Below are 21,431 nucleotides of genomic sequence, written 5' to 3' on the forward strand. Positions count from 1 at the left end.
GAAAGACCGTTGTCAGTTGACTAGAGACAGTGAGAGGGAGATGAGAATGAAAAGCAGGAAGACTTGCAGGAGGCTACAACAGTCGTCCAGGCAAGAAATAATCACGGTTTGTTCTAGGATAGAAGCAGCAAAATGTGGACAGAGTTAGGAGATATTTAAGAGTTAGGACTGAAAGGATGTGGTAATGGATTGGCTACCGCAGAAGAGAGGAGAGGGAGGGAGAGGAAGGGGCAAGGATGACTCCCAGAAAGGTAACGAAGGAATGACAGTGAAATAGTGATGAAACTAAGAAAGAATGGTCGGAGGGTTTCTTTTAAAAAAAAAAGAATTGGGAAAGTGGGAAAGTGGGAAAGTGTGCCGTCACAAAGGTCAAGGGAGGTCTGTTTCCATAAGAACGAGACAGAGCGACAGGAAGACTACCAGGAGTCCACTGAACCTGACACGAGGATGTTAGTCTGGTGGGAGTGGGAACATCTGGGGGTGGCAGCAGGAGGGGTGATGAAGGAGGCCAGAAGAGACCCTGCTGCGGCAGCTTCTCAAGAGAGGAAGGACAGAACGCGGTCGCTCACAGGTCCTCGTCAATGACTTTCTCACGCCTACTGGCTTTTTGTTTCACCGATTTTCTCTACACTTTTTCTGCTTCCAATTTCATTGATTTCAGCTCTTATATCCTTGCTTTGGGTTTATTTTGCTTTTCTTTTTCTAATTTCTCGAAGAACTTAGATTAGTGATTTGAGACTTTCCTACTGTAAGCATTTAGCACTATAAATTTCCCACTTTAAGCAGGAAGACTTACACTACAAAATTTCAAAATTTACTCTAAACCTACAGTAGTTAGGAAAGTATAGTACTGGCATAAAGACAGACATACAGATCAATCGTACAGACTTGAGTCCAGAAACAGACTCACACTTATACAGTCCACTGATTTTCAACAAAGGCTCCAGAGCAATTCAATGAGAAGGAAAAGTCTTTTGCACAAATGGCCCTGGAACAACTAGATATCCATATTTAAAGTTAAGAAAAAAGAAAACTCCTACCTCATACCAGGCATAAAGTAGGAGAATATATCTGCAGAACATATCTGACAGAGCTTGCAGCCAGAATATGTTAAAAACTCCTACAACTCAATACTCAAGACAGCCAATTTTAAAAATGGGTAAAGGTTTGAAAAGACACTTTGCAAAGGGTATATATGAATAACGAACACATACAAAAATAATTAACATGATGAGTTATCACGGAAATGCAAATTAAAACTACAATGAGACACCACTACATATCCAGTAGACTGTCTAAAACTACAGACTAACAATGCCAAAATCTGCACCGCATCCCACTGCTGGCAGGAATGTAAAATGGCACAATTTGGAAAATAACTGAGCATGTCAATGGGTGAATGTACAGATGATATAAGAATGGCAGAATGTTGATACTGTTGAAGCTGGGTAATGGGATTTATTATACTATTATGTTTACTTTGCATTATGCTTTAAATTTTCCATAATACAATATAAAAGTAAATAAAACTTTTTAAGTTCTTCAACTTTAAACCCATTTTCTTTGCTCAAGATTAAAATCCAGTTGAGGAGATAAATCACAAAACATGTACACAATATGATCAATCTGCTCCATTTTCAGACTTCATGGCTATAGTTTGGGTTACTAGCGAGCCACCTTAAAAGTCCACATATGCATCTGTGATTTCACTGAGACACAAATACGAATGACATTTTCCAGTGCTGCCACACGGCCTCTGCATCGTCATTTAATTTATTGTTCTCCGCCCCAAAGCTAGTAGTATCTGTGAGGGGAGACCACATACTTAAGAGTTTTTTTAAAGTGATAGCTCTTTTTAAATAAAAAAATAAATACACATTTTTGGCAATCAGAGTGGCAAGTCAAACCTGGTGAAGGTTACTTACAATGCTGTAACCCACCAAATGCCCTAAAGAGCAGTGAGGGGAAAGCAATTCAGGGCACTGTTTTAGAGAACGCTCTAGTCACTGCCAAAGCTTCATCACATTATATGAAACATGCAAATCAGAGAATCTGCAAAGGTTTAAGAACTTATTTCTTATCAACAGCAAGGGTCTGCTATGGGTGATCAAACACTAAATTGAATAAAAAAAGAACATCAACACCTATAAAATAACATGTATTTTTTTCCCAAACATGAGAACAAAATGATTATCATATTTTTAGAAATTGTGAAACTGCACGAGCTTTCAAATCCCAAGAAGAAATAACAGAGCACATGCAGGTGTTTAACATAAACACTGGGAGTTTGAAATTGCTCTTTTCCATATATATCACTCACAATCTGGTTTACAGTTAAATTTTTTCGGAATTTTTTTTTAAAGAAACAAATAGCCTATTCATTTGGGGGGAGAGAAGAGTGCAGATGGGAAATAGGGAGGCAAGGGTCCCCCTCATGTTTGCCAAAAACCACTGCCCCACCCGCCTCCACCCCTCACCTCCCTCCTCTGGGGAGGGGCCCCGGCAGGCTCCCCCCTTCTAGTGGGTCTCCCTCTTCCTCCTCCCCTGCACCTCCAGTGCCTGGGCAGAGCCCACCCCGGCTCTAAAGCCGGGTGAAGACAGGCTCAAACTAACGTTCTTCCCCTTTCCTCCACCTCTCCCTCACTCCCATCTCTTGTCTAACTAAAATACAGAAAAAGCCAAGAGCAGCTGGGACCTGGGAGAATCAGTCACCCAGGGGCTGGGGCAGGACAGGCAGCGGAGCCTCAGCCAGGTGTAGTGGAACACACAGATAGCTTTAAACATAATTATATTCGAATTCCAGGGTTCTACCGGTTACTAACAACTTTACAGAATTAGGAACTGTTCCTACTGATATCACTAGAGTTAGTATTTACTCAAAGAAAGTTGCTGTCAGATACATACTGGAAGCATTAGAACCGAAAAGAATAAAAAGATCAAGGGGTTAACTATTAAAAATCAATTTCAGGCATATAACACACATCAAACAGCTTTCCATATATCTAAAGGCCCCATCACCTGCCTCCCATGATTACTTCTACACTGTGAGGAGTAACTTCACAATCTCCCTGCAATCACAAGGCAATGCTTCCACTGACAGAAAGCCAGTTACATATGCCCCAGGTCCTCACTGACTGACTCACAGAACTGGTAAAAGAAGCATTCACTCTAAGTCCACATCAAGTTTTCAGTGTACACAGGGTAGAGGCAGAAAAAAGGGCCTCAGGTAGGTGACAGGCCACACCCCTAAGAAACAGAAGAGAGAGGCACTGGAAAGAAACATGATCTGATGTTAGAAAAAATAAAACAAGTTCCTAAGTGTCAAGTGGTATTTAAAATGCTATATATATATTCTCCCCGTGGCTTATAAAGTAGAGTTAAATATATTTGTTAAAGAAGTTAAAGCAGATAATCAGTGTAATTCACCTAACTGGAAACATTGCATCTATAGCCATTCGGGATTGTACTCAGACTCATCTTGCTTTCCAATGAAAAAAAGGTTAAAACAGAAACACCTGAGTCCCAGTGTAGCTTAAAAACACAAAGGGCGCAATGCTGTTATTACCTTGCAGCCACTGGTCCAGAGTATTATCAATAGTGCATTTGACAACAGGGAGGAATTCCGAGTTCATAAAGAGCCCTCGCTTGGGGTGGTTCTGCAGCCGCTCCTGATGGCTTCTGGAGCTGAAAAACTCTAACACCAACTTTATCTGCCAAAGTTCAGATGTCTCGGACATCTCTCTCCTTCCCAGTCTTCTTACAGCCTTGCAGAGGAAAGAGAAACAGCAATCCACTTAAGGAAAGAGTAAAGATGCTAACTGTCACTTCCTCAGAGTTGTGTACTAGAGTATTTTTTAAATGTGCCTCATAAGATCAATAAAGGGCAGACGGGAACCCATTCTGTGTTTTGCTGCAGTCTGCCCCACAGAGGAGCCCCCTACTGGGTTTACATACATGGCCCACTCTCTTCAAAATGAACATGAACAGCTTTCAGGTGAAAAAACAGCAAAGGCAAATGAGCTCATTCTTGGCTCAATGGCTCTGAAAAATGAAGACCAATAGGTCTACAGCCAGTCACCTCTGGGAAACCCAGGTTGGGTACAATGACATGGCCAGGATCAGGCCAGGGATCCCAGGGGTCAGAAGGCAAAAGAAGTATTATTGATAATGCTCTTCTTGGGACCCATGTGCAAAGTCACCACGGCTGCAACCAGAAGGGATGTTCTTCTCTAGATACACACCCACAACTGCGAGGGGTGAAGGTTCAGAGCATAAAAAGAGAACACACTCTCAGCCAGCAACTAAAAAATACAACTCATTACCTGGCTATTGTATAGAGAGACGCTGTAAGAAGGAGTACCAGTGTGGACATCATATATTCATACTTATCAACCAAAAAGGTGGATACCTGACAATAATGGCATTCTAGGCCTACTCGGTTACACTGGAACTGGCCTTTTAATTAAGATTGTTACTTAACACAGGTTTTTGGGAATTATCTCCTGGGTCTTCCCACTCAGTTTTTCAGTAGAGATTATTTTTCCATTAGAGATTACTTCCTTTGACTTTAGACACTCAGTCCCAAATTCTCATCTGTGAACTCATTATATCATAGTCACTCGAAGGGCTGTTTAAAACTACAGATCCTGGACTTCATCTCAGAAATTCTGATTCAGTAGCTATGGAATGGGACTTGAGGATCTGAATTGTTAAGATTTCCCAGATAAATTTTAGCTAAGTTAGAAAACTACTGGCTTAGTTTAACTGCAAATTTGAGTCTGAAAGATATGACACTATTAAAAAAGCCATATTTATTACTAATAACCTAAAGTGAATAAATTAGTCTGATCCTTTAGGAAAGCTGTTGAGCATTATCTTCTGCATTACCCCTTTTAGGCTCTTTTAAAACAACAATAACACGAAAGAAATTTAAAAATGAACTCCAGCTCCCTAAATCCCCACACGCTCATGCTGTAACCTCTGCAAGCTTAATTACGCAGGTGTAACTGCACACTACTGCTATCAACAGGGCACCGTTTGTTCACTTACTGCTCACTTGCATAATCTTTTCCACGAAGAGGCTTTATCAGGAGGAAGGCAAGAGACATGAGGATGCTAGGGGAGAAAGGCAGGGAGCGTGCTCTTCCTCTACTCGTCAGAGGAAGAGGCCAGAAGAGGCGAGTGGGAACCCCTGGAGTAACCCCACTTGTCATCATAAACTCTAAGCTATACAGAGCTTTCAACTTTGATAGGGATTCCTTTTTTAAAATTCTAAAAGCAAATGAGAAACTAAAGAGATGGACATAGAATCTTACCTCACTGTTCGTATGTTATGTGAAGTACAGGATTAATCTCATCAGAATTGGAATAGGTTTTTTGAACCATACCTGATCCATTGCTATGTATGCAGGTAACATCTCCGGGGTCTCCTGGGTCACACATTCATAGAGTACTGAAGAAAAGAGATCCAGAATTTCCTGTTTCTGTGGAAAGTTAGAACCTTTTTGTAGCACATCAATGTATATTCCAAAATCAATTCAAAAAACAACTGTATAGCAACTACTATGGCCCGTTCTTAAGTTCTGCAGTGAATGATATAAAAGGGCAAAACAGCTAGGTCTTTATAAAATCAAAGTGCATGCAATATTAAACACCAATAAAATATAACCAAAATTAAGTCCCATGGGACAGTTAAGGCTATAAGTGCTGCGGATGAGAGGAGTGAACCAAGCTGGGTAAAATGAGCAGACAGGACATCACAGAGCTATGTCTTGGGTTGGGCTGGCAAAAACAGGATCCAGAAAGGGCACCCAGCATCCACCAAGACGCAGTAGAAACACTGAGCAGAACAGGTTAGGGGAAGCCTGCAGAGCAAGCCCAGCTGGGGTTAAGGGCAGGCATGGGCTTTCACCAGAGACCTGTGGTCTCGAGTGTAGGCCCCAGCCCTCACTGGCTGTGTGATCTTGGGCACGTGACATCTCTCAGCGGCAGTATCCCCATCTGTAAACCCACAACAATAAAGTACCTACCCTCTGGGTCAGAATTAAAGGAAAAAATTACAAAGAGTACTGAGCAGAGTGCCCAACATACGGTGAAAATTCAGTGAGTAAGTGGCAGGAAGGTTATATCACTTAACTTTCAAAGCAACAATGTAAGGTAGGTTCTGTTATAATCCCACTTTTAGAAATAAGGAAACTACATCTCAAAGAGGTTGAAAACTTTTCCCAAGGCTCTACACACTTGCAGGCAATAGGCCATCAATCGTGGATCATCTAGTTCCTACATCCTGTCCTTGCCGCCTGAAACGATGGATTAACTCAAAGAGCTACTAGCAAGTACCCTTTGAATCCTTAAGAGAACGCTTTTATGACCAACAAAAAGAAAGGTTACAAAACAAACAAAATTAATAAAATCATGTAAAAACAAGGGTAGTAAACATTGAAAACATGAATTAGTACAAGAATGGATATAAAGTATCACCTATCAAAACTAACGTCTTAGGAATTTTAAGTTGTTTTCTTCTATCAAGGTAGGAAGTTACTGAATTTAATAGTTTTAGCCTATGAAAAATCTATACTTGCCAAACAAAAATCATCCAATGTGCCTGAGGCATGTTACTAATATCAAAGCTAGATATGGATATTTTAGGTTTTTTTGGTGGTCCACAGATAGAAACAACAAAGTCTAGCAAACCACATAATATATACCTGACCCATGTTCACAGTTGGTTTGCAGAAATATTCAGCAAATGACAGAAGTGCTGGATCAGAAGTGAATGCTGAAATCGTTTCAGGCTAAAAAATAAACAAACAAACAAGCATAAGTGAGATAATAAAGATTTTTTTCATTACTACTCAAACTGTAATGCATGCACCTGTAACCTACCTTATTTTTTTCACACAATGCTCCCACAAAACCCAAGGTAAAACTTGCTAGAGCTTCGTCAACCTGTTCTGCTGAGAAGTTTTAAGAAACTTTTTACACAAGCTACCGTGAGCTACTGATTTATCAAAACAGGTGCTTCTTACACAACTCACCCAAAAAAGGCTTTCCCCCTCCTTCCTTAATGAACTGAAAGGCAAACTAGAAACTAGAATTGTTACTGAAAAGGTAAGGAAAAAAGATTATCACTCTAATAAGCCACTCACAAAAAGACAAATGCTGTCATAAGGTCATTAGAGTCATCAAAGTCATAGAGAGAGAAAGCAGAATGGTGGCTGCCAGGGGCTGGGCAGAGGGGGAATGGGGAGTTAGTGTTTAATGGGGACACAGTTTCAGTTTTGCTAGATGAAAAGAGTCATGGAGATGGATGGTGGTAGTGGCACCACAACATTATGAATGTACTTAGTACCAATGAACTATACACTTAAAAGGGTTAAGCCAGTGTATTTTATGTTATGCGTATTTTACCACAATAAAAAAATTGGAAGGAAGGGTGAGGAGGACTATCACTCAAGTTTCAAGACTGAAAATGGAATATGAAGGTATTACCATTTTCCACCGAGAGTTATAGTTTACTACTGAACTCCCAGCAGGCAGGAAATGGAGATGTCTTTTAATTTTTATAAATTTACCCCATTCAAACTCAAGTCTAAACTTATCTATTTTCTTTATAAATTGGATTAGGATCTTTGAGATGGGCCCTATTTTATAAATCAAAGCAACAGTGCTAATTCAAGTTAAACTTTGCCCAAAAATCCTTCAAAAGTATTTCATAGGGACTTCCCTGGCAGTCCAGTGACTAAGACTTCGCCTTCCAATGCAGGGGGTGTGGGTTCAATCCCTGGTCAGGGAACTAAGATCCCACACGCCTCCTGGCCAAGAAACCAAAACATAAAACAGAAACAATATTGTAACAAATTCAATAAAGACTTTAAAAAAAAAATGGTCCACACCAAAATAATCTTTAAAAAAAATGTATTTCATAGAGAACCTATTGAATACTGACAAACAAAATTCACTGATGTCAACTGTATGTATTTATTCTCTGGAAACTATTATAAAGGCTCAGTCATAAGAACTAATAAGTGCTACCTTGCAAAAATCTTTTATTTGGGCCATGTCTTAAGTAAATCTTAATGGATTTGAGGATTAATTATTAAGCTAAATTTTCTTTAGTGTTAAGATATATTCTGACTGTCCCTGCCACTAAATGTAAATCATCCTTAGAGTCCTGGCAGGTGGCCCATATTTTATAATGGTTGTCACAGAAAACAGCCAACAGGCCCAAGGTCATTCATCCTTTATAATCTGCAATGATGAGAGAGAGCAGATCTACCTAAACGGTACCATAAATGTTATAATAGAAGTACATGCTTTGGGTGGACTAGTGAGATTTGAACCTATTCCCTTTCATCATTCCATTTTGGGGGGTTTTTTAAATTGAGATATAATTGACATATAACAGTTTATTAGTTTCAGGTATACAACATAATGATTCAATATATGTATATATTGAGAAATGATCACCACAATAAATCTAGGTAACATCCGTCATCACACACAGTTATAAATATTTTTTTCTTGAGATGAGAATATCCCTCAGTTTTTACCAATTACTACCTTGAAAGCCCGAGCTTCAGAGTTCCTGTTAGCAACAGTCTGGGCCAACAAACTTTGCCACCCCATTGGATCTTCCTTGTACGAGAGCTGACCCGCTCTGAGCTTAACATATAAAACCCCGTCCTTGGAAAGAATTGACCTGAAAGAAAACAAGAATTAATTTAATATGAGGTATTACTGGCAGTTGTTGGCTGGAAATGTAGTGTTTCCCAATAATAGTATTGGGAAACAAGTGAAGTCTTAAACAAGACTTCACATGAGGTGAAGTCTTCACCACTTTCCACTAAGGTATATGATTATTTACTGTGTCTAAACTCAATCAGTCCCTACAAGAAAGTCATAATCAGGTTCTGCTTTTCTCTGCCATCTAGATTCACGGGACCTGGTAAATAAGAAGTCATTCTGACTATCTGCTCAAGTGTGGACTTCAAAGGAGGTATTTTATCTAACATGTCTTCATATTCCCTTAAATATCTATTGATTGGTTTATAGCAAAAAGAAAAGGATGCTGCAAATCTAAGACAGAACAATACAGAAAACAGCTACTATATAGATAGTCTGGGAGAAACAGAAATGAGGACTATACTTTAAAAACTGTTACAAGCTTGTTAAACTTTCTGGGAATTTAAAGACTTAATTTACACACTAACTGAAGTGTAAAATTATTAACACTTTCTGTTCTTCAAAGTAATTACTTGCATATGACTATTTCCACCCAAAAGCAATCTACCATAACCTCAATTTTATGAGAGCAATATAACAAGAGAATGGTAAAGAGATGCAACAGAAGATGTGGTCTGACAAACACCAACTGTTACAAAGTTCCCTCTGTAGACATATATAAATCAGCCTCATTTTCTTAAACTAAATCTTTCGTTATTGCTCCAAAAGACAATTCCATTACTGTCCCAATTTAAGTCACTTCAAGTTTCTCAATGAATTAATATAAATAGGATTTGACTTCTAAATTTAAAATTTTACTTTCTAATACAAACTGTTTCAAAGATACAGACCACTTTATTCAACACTACATATTGTCCTGGGTGACATTAAAGGGTGACAAGGAGCATTCTACATAATAATCTATAATTTATACCTTCCCATATATTTCTATTCCCTTCACAGACACACCTGAGAAATTCTATATACTTACTTCAAGTGTTGGGTTCCCTTGCTTAAATCTATGAGCAGTTCCCAGTATCGTGGGCCTTTAACTTTAATCTGCCAAGATAAATGTAAACAGTCAATCCAATGCTGGGAAAGTGCTAGTTTGATAAAATGAAACCCATGCTTCTCAGAGGAAATAAAAATAAAATGGGCTAGAAAGAGACACTGAGAGGTTAACAAGCCCCATTTCCAGACGAACATGTAAGTGAATCATGTTCTCAGGCCATCTCGGCCATCAGTAAAGAGCCCCCAGTAAAGATCTTCTCTATTCCTCAGGACTATTCCTCCTGCGCTGCTTTCCTATTTCTTATAAAACACTGAGAAAGCATAGGCTTTTATTTAGCTATCTTTAAATGCTCTGCTGTTCCGGTTGAATTTACCCCTTGGATAAATCTCCCTATTCACATCCTACTTACCTGCTTTAAAAGGTGGAGTTCTGGAAGAAGGGTAGGAGCCATCAGTTCTTCTTTGGTTTGCTCATACCACTGAGTGCCCTTTACAAATGTAAAAGAAGAGTCACAGTTCACTATATAGTCAGGGAAAAGCACAAAAAGAGACATCACTCTACACTTCCCCTTCCCTGCAGTTTGTAGACAGATTGTCAAACGGCACAAAACCCTCTCTGATACTCAAGTCTGGAAGGGCTACTGCCTACAATCCTTTGCAGAGCTAGCACCACCTTCCAGCACTCCGAGCCCTGCACTTCACCTGCCAGCAGTACTGAAGCTCTGCACCTGAGAGCCCTCTGGATTTCTGCATGTCGTCTCCTCTGCTGGGAGCGTGCCCGGCTTGGCTGGCAAATCTCAGCCCAGACACCGTGTCTACTATGACGGCCTTCCAACCCCCAGAGATGCTGGATGGGAGCACATCTCCGCTCCCCCTGCATCCCACACAAACCTCCAATTATCACATGCTATTCTTACTGCATCCGTGCCTGACTCCCCAGTGACAGAAGTTCCTTAAGGAAAATGACTATGTCTTCTCAACTTTGTACCCCAGAGCCTAGCACAGTTTTGATATACAGAAGGTACCTAACAATTTTTCTGAAGGAAGGATATATGACTTGTAATCTACCTGTACATCTAAATCAAAGATCTCTCATCACATACACAACCTTGGGCTTTAGAGCACTCTGCTAACAAATCTAAGAATCATTCTAATAGAATTCGTTCTTCAGAACACCACTATCAGCTGTGTAAAGTTAACGCGGACGTTTTCAAACTACAAGCTCTAAAGATAAAAGAGCAGCTGATGGTCTCTAAAATATTACACCCATGGACTACAAATGAGCCTGAACGGACTGGTAGAACGTACAAGAACTTTGGAAGCTTCAATTCTTACGAGAGTTCAACTCACCATTGTCATCTTTTAAAGGACAACACCTTCAGAATATTTTGATTTGCAAAGATGGATGAGTGGCAATAAACTTACACATCAACAACAGGGGGAGAGAGTTACCTTATAGGTCACTTCTAAGAGGGCATAGCAGGGCGTGTTTGTGTCCACGTCCACGGGCACGAGAAGTCTCGGTTCTGCAGCCAGCACGTACAGGTGCCGGAGAGCCTGGAGGTGATACCTGCTCAGAGAAAACACAGAAAGGTGGTAAAAAAACAGGTGCTGGCCCATGAGCTCTACAATCTGCTGTGGTCTACGAGTTAAACCAAGTCAGAGCCAAGTGATACCTTCTCAGGACAGCAATCCTAAAGGAAGATGATGAGGTTCAATTAAAAAGTAATGGAGAAAAGATGTTAAAAAAAAAAAGTAATGGAGAGATTCTCTTTAAAAAATTAGAGACACGTGACCCTTGACCCAAGAATTCTTTGAGTCTTCACAGTTAAGAGGTTTTATAGGGAAGTAAAAATTATCTAAACATGAAAATAGTTAGTAATAAGTTGATCACTTATAATGTTAGTTTTCAAATCCTTTTCTGCTCAACACAGGCATCTCCTTTTACCTTCTATGGGACCTACTTCCCGCTTTCTTTTTTTTTCTTAAGACTTGGTAGGGAAAAGGGGGAAAGAAAGGATGACAGTTTTCCTCAGACAGCAAAGCTCTTCTACATATACATCCCTATACACAAATACATACACACACCCAGAACACAGTACACCAAAAATTAATGGGTGACATTAATGGGTAACATTTTTCTTGCTGTGTGTGTGCTTTTCTGAGTTTTCAAAAAAAGTTTTTTTTAACTTTAAAATTTATATTTTAGAATTTAAACACATATAAAGTTATTACATTGTAAGATCCCATAAAAGAAGGATAAAACGAGACTTCAAATTTACTTTTCTTTAATTTTAGTTATATCAATACCCCCCCCCCTCTTCCCACCCAAATCTACCCACTCCTATAAATCTACTCATGCACCACCTATCACTAAAGTAGGACTTCAGATCAGGCTACTTTTATAAAACAGCTACCCGTCTGTCATTACGGTCTCGACATTACGCTGCAGTTTTAAATGATGGCTTAGTTACTGCTGCAATGAGTGCTCCCTCTCTTGATCCTTCTCTGGGCAGACCACTGGGGGTGCCTTCAGTTCAGCTCACGGAGCACCTTGGATGTCACTGGGATATAAGGAGCTATTTTCTTCCCTTCCTCCACAAACAGAGATTGGCTAGGCCTGAAACTCATAGGGAAACGGAAGTGTTGGTGGTTCTTTCTGCAAGCCTTTCCCATGGTCTTGGTCTTAGGGTCTGAAAGCACCTGGTCTTCTGAGGCCCTTGGCTCCTTCCTCTTGAGCTCAACTTGGGTTCTGCAGGTTCAAAGAAGGAAAAAGTGGACGCAATAGACGAGCAAGATGTGATGAGGGGAGGAGACCTCCCCCTCCTCCAAGAGGGAAGACCTCTTTCCAGAGACAGGGCCAAGGGGGTGGTGGGGCTCAGGCCATCTCTCCGCCACCCACAGTGCGCCGCCGAGGCCGTGGCCGGCTTGGGTGCGGTGGGCCAGGGGGCCCTGACCAGGGCAGGAGTGGCATCGGCCCAGAGAGGGCTTAGGGAGAGGTGCTGGGGGATTCTGGTCTTGAGCCCGCCACTGGCAGACAGCGGGCCGGGGACCGACAGATGCAGTGCCCTCAGCAGCCCCGGACCGCTCGGCCTCTGACGTGACAATCTTCAACTCCAACTTCATGGGGGGTGATGGGGGAGGGGGTCTTTGCTGGGCGTGAGGAAGATGTCAGCAAAGCCCTCCTGCTTGGAGCGAACGGAACGGAAGGCGGGGCCCAGCCCCAGGGACTGAGGCGGGGGCGTAAAAGGCCGGATGGCGGTGGGGTCGATGAGGGCTCCAGAAGAGGATCTGGGGCTGGCGGTGGCTCTCCGGAGGGTTTGCAGACAGGGCAGATGGCTGGAATGGGGGTTCCAGGTCCCTGGGCAGAGGCTTTGGCTGGTGAACCCAGCTCTTCTTGCTGGGACGATGAAGCTGGGAGTCTCACTGGCAAAGCCCGCAGCTGGGGGTCTGGGGCTGGCAATGTCCTCTAGCATCACCACCCGAGTGGGCTGGGGGGCCTGGTCTACCTTTTGTGAAGGGCCCTCCTCTGGGCCAGGTGTTGTCCTTGATCGCCGCCTCAGGGTGGAAGAGGGCCAACGGACACGGCTCAAGGGCTCTTGGCATAAGTGCAGTGGGTCGGAAGGCCTGGCCTGTGGGGACCACGTGGCCTGTCTGGGTGGCAAGGCAGGAGGCTGGCTGTGGACAGAATCCTGACGGTTGCTGCGGGGCCGTGGGCTGGAGATCTCCTCCTGGGGCACCAGGGGGACCACGTGGGCAGCCACGACATCTTCCAGGACCATGGCCAGGACCTGCCGAGAGGCTTTTTCCAAGGGCGAAGAGGCCCCGAGGGGCTGCAGATTCGGCCGTTTTGGGCTCCCGGCTCCCCATAATGCTCGAGCCAGGGGCTGGCGGATTAACAAAATGGGGTCTATCCATATAATGGGATATTATTTGGCCATAAAGGAAAGAATTTTTTTTTCTTTTTTTTTTTGCCATGCTGCGCAGCTTGCAGGATCTTAGTTCCCCAACCAGGGATTGAACCCAAGCCCCAGCAGTGAAAGTGCTAAGTCCTAACCACTAGACTGCCAAGGAATTCCCTTTTTTTTTAAACATATCGAAAACTTTAACATATGCAGAGCTTTTGTATTATCAGACTGCTTCTACATGTCTGAGGTTCTACTGCTCACTTCCACTTCTAAATTGTCTAATTCTTTGTTGCATTTTGCTTTTCTGTCCCTTCTTTGTCAACTGTACAAAACTTCACAACATTCATGTAAAAGAGAGAAAAAACAGAATTCATATAGACATTGCCACTAAATCAGACAAATTCCTCTCTTGGAACTAAACAATTCTGCCAAAACATATTCATCTTCTCTTAGCTGCTCTCTTTTGCATGATGAGTTTTTCCCTAAAGATAACCCTGTCTGGCCTACTTCTGGGTTTAGAGCAGTTCTATTGACTGGAGAATGGGAGAAGACTGGTCAGTCATCAGATGCCCAAAGTTCTCTTCTGGCTTAATATTTTGTGAGAAAAACTTTTTAAAAGATTTACCCAGGGAGATAACTAAGTTGAAGAACAGAATAAAGCTAATTTGGAAACAAGTCCATGGAGCCAAAACACAATCAACTTACCCCCTTAGAGAACTTAAGAAAGATCACGTGAGGAAAATCACTAGACTCACCGGTTGTCAGTGCTGTGAGCTGGGAAGTGCGGGTAAAGGGCACAGAGGAGAGCGGCAATGGAAGAGTTTGATGTGCTCAAAGAGTATCTGCAAAACAAATTCAGGAGGGACAGACGCTGTTAATCATACTGTGCAAACTTTCACGGCATTCTCAAGAATCAGGAAATTCGGGTAGTGTGGCAAGGCACACTGATGAAGCTAACCCTTGATCAATACAAATGCGTCAACGCTGTGAACACTTGACTTTACGGTCAGTCCTTAAGCCACTTCCACACCATCTACTATTTAAAGCAGGAGTGACTTTTCACAAATATTAAATTTTAAAACTTGAATTAGTAAGCAAAGTTTTAACCTAAAAGAGAATACTAGTGAGGACCATGAGTGCAATTCTAGAGGTTATAGATACTGAAAAAGTCAAGTGTAAAGTATGCTACCTTCTCCAGTTTTATATATACCTATTTATAGAAATACGAACCTTACTTCTAAACATACAAGGTTTCTTTACTGGGTATCTCAAACATTGTTTTCCTTTCTGTAAAGCATAAACATTTCCTTAGAATGCTAGACTAAATAAAACAGGCAAAAGCTACCATTAAAAATTTACAGTGAATGGATAAACAACTATTCCTTGAAACACATAGTTTTCACTGAAACATGAATAAACCGATGCTGCACGCAACATGGATGAGTCTCAAACATAATGCTGAGCAAAAGAAAGTGCACAAGGATTCACAGCATATGATTTCATCTGAATTTCAGAAACAGGCAAAACCAGTCAATGGTGTTAGGAAGCTACACAGCGGTCATCTTTGGGCAGAAGTAAAGTAACAGTGAATTGGGAGGGACAGAGCAGGGTGGGAGATGGGTTGTCTCGGTTACATCTTGATCTACATAAAATCAAACAGATTTTCATACTGTAGGTAGCTCACTGAGCCATGCTCCTATGATTTGCACACTTTTCTGTGTATGTATTTTTATTCAAAACAGATCATTAAAAGCCAAGGAAGTCTTATAAAGGGATGAGGTGGTCAGGAATGATAGATGCTGGAAAGAGAGCAAGAAAGTTGAAAACTAAGGCAATCTCATAGGATTTGGTGACTGAAAGTGTCCATGACCATTATGAGAAAGCAATTTAGTAGAAGAGTAAAATCATTAATGAGTGGGAACAAGAGGTGATGCAATGAAGTACTGAGTACAGACTCTTCTGAGAAATGCAGTGATGCCAAGTGTGTTAGAAGAGAGGATGGTAACTCTACTAAGTGGGGCATAAATTGGTGGTTAAACTATGAAAAAGCCCTTTTTACATGTAATAATGCCCTGAGATAAGCTAGCACCTAGTCAGAACTGAAAATTTTCATGCATCTTCAAAATCAAAATAAGTCACTCTTTGAGATCTTGCTCATGAGATCTTTTCACTGAGGAAAAAATATATATATTCATTTACCTTCCTCCTCCCAAAAACAGAAGTCCAAGGGCCATGTGATGGGCTAAGTGGAAACCATAGTTCATTTCACCACCTGTTTTCATGTGCAAGAAGCGACAAAGCTGCAAAACCTTCAGGTTCCCCGAGCCAGCCATCACCATGGCGAGAGACAGCAGCACCACACTCAGGCAAGTCTCCAGGTTGTAAGGACCTGTCTGGAGACGCAGAAGATGACATACTATAACCGCTGTGCTACCTTTTCTTTATTATCAAAACTAAAGCGGCCAGCATTAGACTACAAATGTTCACAACTTTAAAAACTCTGAAGAAACAAATATTTTCCCTGATTATGAAATTTAAGTTCCATGTCGAAAATTCAGAAAATAAAGTATCAAAAGGAAATAACAATCACGTGGAATACTAACAGCTGTAAACATTTTGGCTTTCTTTTTCTCCAAATCTTTCCCTGTATCTATTTTGCTTTTAATGAAACTGAGATATTACTATACACAGTATTTTTAAGCTTTTTAATGAGCAATGAGCAATCTTCACTCATAAAAAAATCTTACAGAACATGATTCTGATAGCTCCTCTATATAACAGTGTAGATACACCACAGTCCATTTTTGGACTACTTTTAGATTTTCTGATGTTTCCGATTTTCTAATATAAATAATGTTGATTAAATGTGTTGTTGTTTTTTTAACCAGGAAATAAAATCCTGCAGTCTTACTATCATCAGAGCAGCAATACTCAAAAGCAACTGCATTTTTACTAAGCACTAATTTTTTCAAAAAGCAGTTACCATGATTCAGTACTGAGCATGGCACAAGGTATGACAATCTATGAAGGTTATGGCTTTTCTTATTTATTTTCTTGTCACAAGAATTAGATACCTTCAAGCATAGTCACATTCTCACCTAATATCCCAGAACTAAAATACAAAGATAAGCCAAAGCTTCAAATCTCCCATTCTAAATTCAAAAACTGTGCATATATTTGGCAACACATAAGTAATCGAATTATCAGTGAATTTTCTTCAAGTTTAATTTTATTCCCAAGGAGAATTATCATAAAAAGACTTACTACAGAAGCATTAGGTGCAGACAAATAAGTCATAAAATCTTTTGCAAATTTATGCTGGAAAAACAAAAGAAAAAATTTAAGGTTAAAAGAAGCATACTAAGACTCTGTAAAAAACAGAACAGAGTAAACGAAGATACTTCTTACCAAACAGTTAAATGCTGATAAGTTTTCTGAGCCAGCAAATCGAAAACCCAGAGACAAACAAGCTCCTGCAATTATGTAGACATGTGCCTGCCTGAAAACAGATCACAAGAAATTTAAATACTGTCCTTGTCTTGCTTTAAAATTTATTATTATATAGAATGCAATAGAATGCAATATAGAAAGCAATTCCTGTTCTCTAAATTATCAATAGTTTATATTCTTCTGGGAATGCTCAACTGTGCCTCTACTCAATCAACTGGACAGATTTCCGTCCGGTTTTCTTCAGTGGAAGCACCATGCGGCTCTTGCTGATAAAGTCGGTCTCTTGTCTGCACTGTTTCATATGCAGCAAAAGAGATAATTTTTAACAATCACTGCCAATTTTTTTTAATGGAAAGGATAAAAGAGGAATATGTACAAGTTAAAACTCAGACACCGTTTTTTGAGGGTAAGAACTCTATACTTCAGAGAGCCAAACGAAAAACAAACTTGTGAACATCTGGTAAATAATGGTTAGAAACATGGGGGATTCAGAATTACTCAAATCAAGGACAGTATTGCTCCTACACAGTATATTCCAATTCATTTATCTGACAGATGCTAGAGTAGCTGATTTGTATTACATGTTTTAGGACTTACGACAAAGTTTCCAAATTCAAATCCTCTGAACACGGCAATTCGATTTCACTGAGAGAGATACTATTTTCTCTTATAATCTGTCAAGGGAGAAAGCAAGAACACTTGGACATTAACATTCAAGTTACAAGTATTTAATAATTTGAAGAGTAACATATTGCTTATGGCCATATTTATACAAAATAAGCTTTACCAAACCATCTCATTCAAAGGCCTATATTTTAATCACATTGAATGCAATCCAATTTCAAATCTAAGATGGGCCAAATAACTGAACAGTACTGAACGAATACAAACTGGAGGACTTAAGTATATTCTGAATCAACAACAGAGTAATAATGTTTCATGCAAGTGAACTGAAGTGCCAAGATGATGGCCACAGAGCAGAGCTGGGGTAGAAGTGAGGGGAAGCAGCAGGGAAAGTGGAAAAAAGCAGTTGCAGAGAATCCTAACCAGAGACATATATTTCTTACTCGTGAATGTTTCTAGTATTAAGCCTACCTACCTACCAAAGGTGAGGTTAGTCACCAGATTAATTACACAAGCTAAACTAAACTGTCAATATGTTAATCTGTAACTATTGTTTAGAAACACATCCCTTTCCTTTTAGTATAAGTAGTGAACAAGAATTTATGTTTTTAAAAAATAGACAGTATCTAACTTTAACAACCAAGAACTGATTTGATTCTCTTCACTTAAATACAAATAAAAAAGATAAAGCTATATATTCTCTAAATTTATGAATGCAAGTACATAGATGTAAAACTCTGAAGATTTATTCCTATAGTTCTTCTTAGAAGACTGTTCAGGGGAGTAATATTTCAGGGTGTTTTCCATAATAAATCAATAAGTATTCAGAAGTCGCTTATGATACAATCTTCCTATGTACTGAATATCACCAGATCAAAAAACTTGAAATACCTTTTCTCCTTGATAATCTCAATGAGGTAAGCAACTATGTTGGCTGTGTAATATAGGCTGATAACTACTTCCATCTTTCTTCCTTCCTCTTGTCTTTATTTTTAATTTTGGATGTATTTACTCAGAAATTGAGCGACATTCTGAAAAACTGATATAACTCCAAAGTGAGTAATTAATATATTCATGGATAACCTGATTATACCATTCATATAAATTAGCAATATCGTACAGGAATGGAATATTTCTATTTTGACAGCAGACATTTATAAGCTCCTTTTTGTATTCAAAAGAGCATGTAGCCTGGAGCTTGAAGGCCTAGGTTCTAATCCCAGCAGGGCCACACACTAGCCCTGGGACCATATCTGTAAAAATGAGCAAAAATAAACTTCCTACCTTCTAGGCGTCTGTGAGAATTAGAGGACTTAACCGACACAAAGCTCTTAAAATTAATGCTTGGCACATATGCTTTGCAAGTGGTAGCTCCATTATTATCATTATTATAGATCTGTACCATTGCTATCACAAGACCACATTTGATCATAACCACTTTAAAACATTGCTAAAAACTTGGGTTATAAATAACTGTGGGGGGACTTCCCTGGTGGCGCAGTGGTTAAGAATCCGCCTGCTAATGCAGTGGACACGGGTTCGAGCCCTGGTCCGGGAAGATCCCACATGCCGCGGAGCAACTAAGCCCGTGAGCCACAACTACTGAGCCTGCGCTCTAGAGCCCACAAGCCACAACTACTGAGCCTGCGTGCCACAACTACTGAAGCCTGTGAGCCTAGACCCGTGCTCCGCCACAAGAGAAGCCACCGCAATGAGAAGCCTGCGCACCGCAATTAGAGGGGTGGGATAGGGAGGGTGGGAGGGAGACGCAAGAGGGAGGAGATATGGGGATATATGTATATGTATAGCTGATTCACTTTGTTATACAGCAGAAACTAACACACCATTGTAAAGCAGTTATACTCCAATAAAGATGTTAAAAAAAAAAGAGAGTAGCCCCCCGCTTGCCACAACTAGAGAAAGCCCATGCGCAGCAATGAAGACCCAATGCAGCCAAAAAAATTTTTTTAAATAAATAAATAAATTTATATATAAAAGAAGACAGCATGCAGTCCAATTATGTCATAAAATAATCCCGTTTTAAATAAGTACACAACTGTGGGGGTGGGGAGCACACTTCAACCCAGTCCTTCTAACCTTTTCCATGGTCTACTAAAGTTTAAAAAAATAGCAAGAAATATAAGGAGTAATGAAAGGGAAACATGTAATCACTTAAAGGCAGGTTGAAGCACACAGGAAATGAACAAGAAAATACCACCAAACTGCCCTGTCTTGTACAGAGTCTAATACAGAAATCTCAAGCTCTGAAGTCCTAACAGCTAGTTTCAGTTTTGCCCCACCTCTTACTAGCTGGATGGTTTTGGACCAGTCTGTCCTCTTTCAACGTAACAGTGATATACTGAACTCCAGCTACTGTGTGCGAGTCGCTAGGAATGAAAGGTGGAAAAGACACGGTAGCTGGCCTTGAGAAGTTCATGGTCTAACAGATACACAAACAGATAATCAAAAGTAGTACATCATTCCCACCCATACAATGGGGGCAATACTTGAACAATTTATAGCACAACACCGCAAAAAAGAAAAACATTAGGCTGTAGAGGAAAGCTTTTTATGAAGGAAAAAGTCCTATGAAGACGCTAGTTATTGTATTTGACACATGCCTTAAATTCAAACAAATAAGCAGTTTACAAAGTGACCTTTTTAATCCCACCTTTGATGCTAAATTGCTCCCTACAAGGGACCCTGCTACAGAATCAATGAGATGAGTGGGCGAGAACTAGGAGAAAGTGGAGAGTGACAGGCAATATCAACCAACAGAACTGTGAACTTATTATATGTCCTATTGTGTATCCCTGATGTAATAAAGACCAAATTTAAAATTATTAAGTCTGAAGTAAAATAAATATCAGAGAGATAACTTTGTATTAAAAGTCCAAGAGACCTCCCTGGTGGTCCAGTGGTTAAGACTCCATGCTCCAAATGCAGGGGGCCCGGGTTCAATCCCTGGTCAGGGAACTAGATCTCGCATGCCGCAAGTAAGAGACCACATGCCACAACTAAAGATTCCACATGCTGCAACAAAGATCCCATGTTCCGCAACTAAGACCCAGCACAGCCAAATAAATAAATAAATTTTTTTTTTTAAAAAAGTCCAAAGACTACATTTCCACAAAAGTTTAAAAAAAGAACTGACATGAATTTTCACCTTCCATTTGAGAATACAGTTACTTGTGTACATGTTCAACTTCACTTTGTAAACCAAGTTTAATAAATTTAGTAAAATAAAGTTTTCTCGAAGGCAGTCTACACGTCAGATGCATCTTAAATGCAGCATAGAATTTAGTATGGTGTCTTGCATTTGCAAAGGTTCAACAAACATATGCTGAATGAAGAAAAAGTATGTTTTCATCCTACAATGTACATTTACTTTCCAAAAGGAACTGCTATCTCTGACATCTAAATGTGCTGCGAGTTAAATGTCTGCCTGACCCATGAACCATGTGTGATCAGGGCGGACTCAGCCTCCAGAGGATAAAAGAACTGAACTAAAATTAGAACCGGCAGACAAGAGACAGGGTTTGACGTTTGATTACAAGTAAATTAACTGCCTGCTTTAAAACAAAATGTATTTGTGTGTGTGTGTATGTGTGTGTGTGTGTGTGTGTGTACACAAATACACACACAGAGATACGTATGTATGTACATATGTATCAACACTCTTTAGAGGACTACAACAGAAACTAGAGTCTTCAA

General features: G+C 40.2%; 1 protein-coding gene and 1 non-coding gene across 2 annotated transcripts in view; one reads left to right on the forward strand and one right to left on the reverse strand.

Annotated features, from left to right (window-relative positions):
- ANAPC1 (anaphase promoting complex subunit 1) overlaps window positions 1-21,431 on the reverse strand; it is a 98,148-nt gene that overhangs the window by 7,453 nt on the left and 69,264 nt on the right. The window contains 12 exon segments of the mRNA XM_036873121.1: window positions 3,566-3,764; window positions 5,388-5,483; window positions 6,708-6,794; window positions 8,563-8,701; window positions 9,716-9,783; window positions 10,146-10,223; window positions 11,188-11,305; window positions 14,399-14,485; window positions 15,843-16,036; window positions 16,908-16,961; window positions 17,052-17,142; window positions 17,691-17,767. Coding sequence (XP_036729016.1) covers window positions 3,566-3,764; window positions 5,388-5,483; window positions 6,708-6,794; window positions 8,563-8,701; window positions 9,716-9,783; window positions 10,146-10,223; window positions 11,188-11,305; window positions 14,399-14,485; window positions 15,843-16,036; window positions 16,908-16,961; window positions 17,052-17,142; window positions 17,691-17,767 — 1,288 coding nt within the window.
- On the forward strand, window positions 20,621-20,693 carry TRNAL-CAA. The gene has a single exon. It is a non-coding gene; the product is annotated as a tRNA-Leu (tRNA).

The sequence above is a fragment of the Balaenoptera musculus genome, chromosome 13 (genome assembly GCF_009873245.2).
Source record: "Balaenoptera musculus isolate JJ_BM4_2016_0621 chromosome 13, mBalMus1.pri.v3, whole genome shotgun sequence".
Classification (NCBI taxonomy): Eukaryota; Metazoa; Chordata; class Mammalia; order Artiodactyla; family Balaenopteridae; genus Balaenoptera; species Balaenoptera musculus.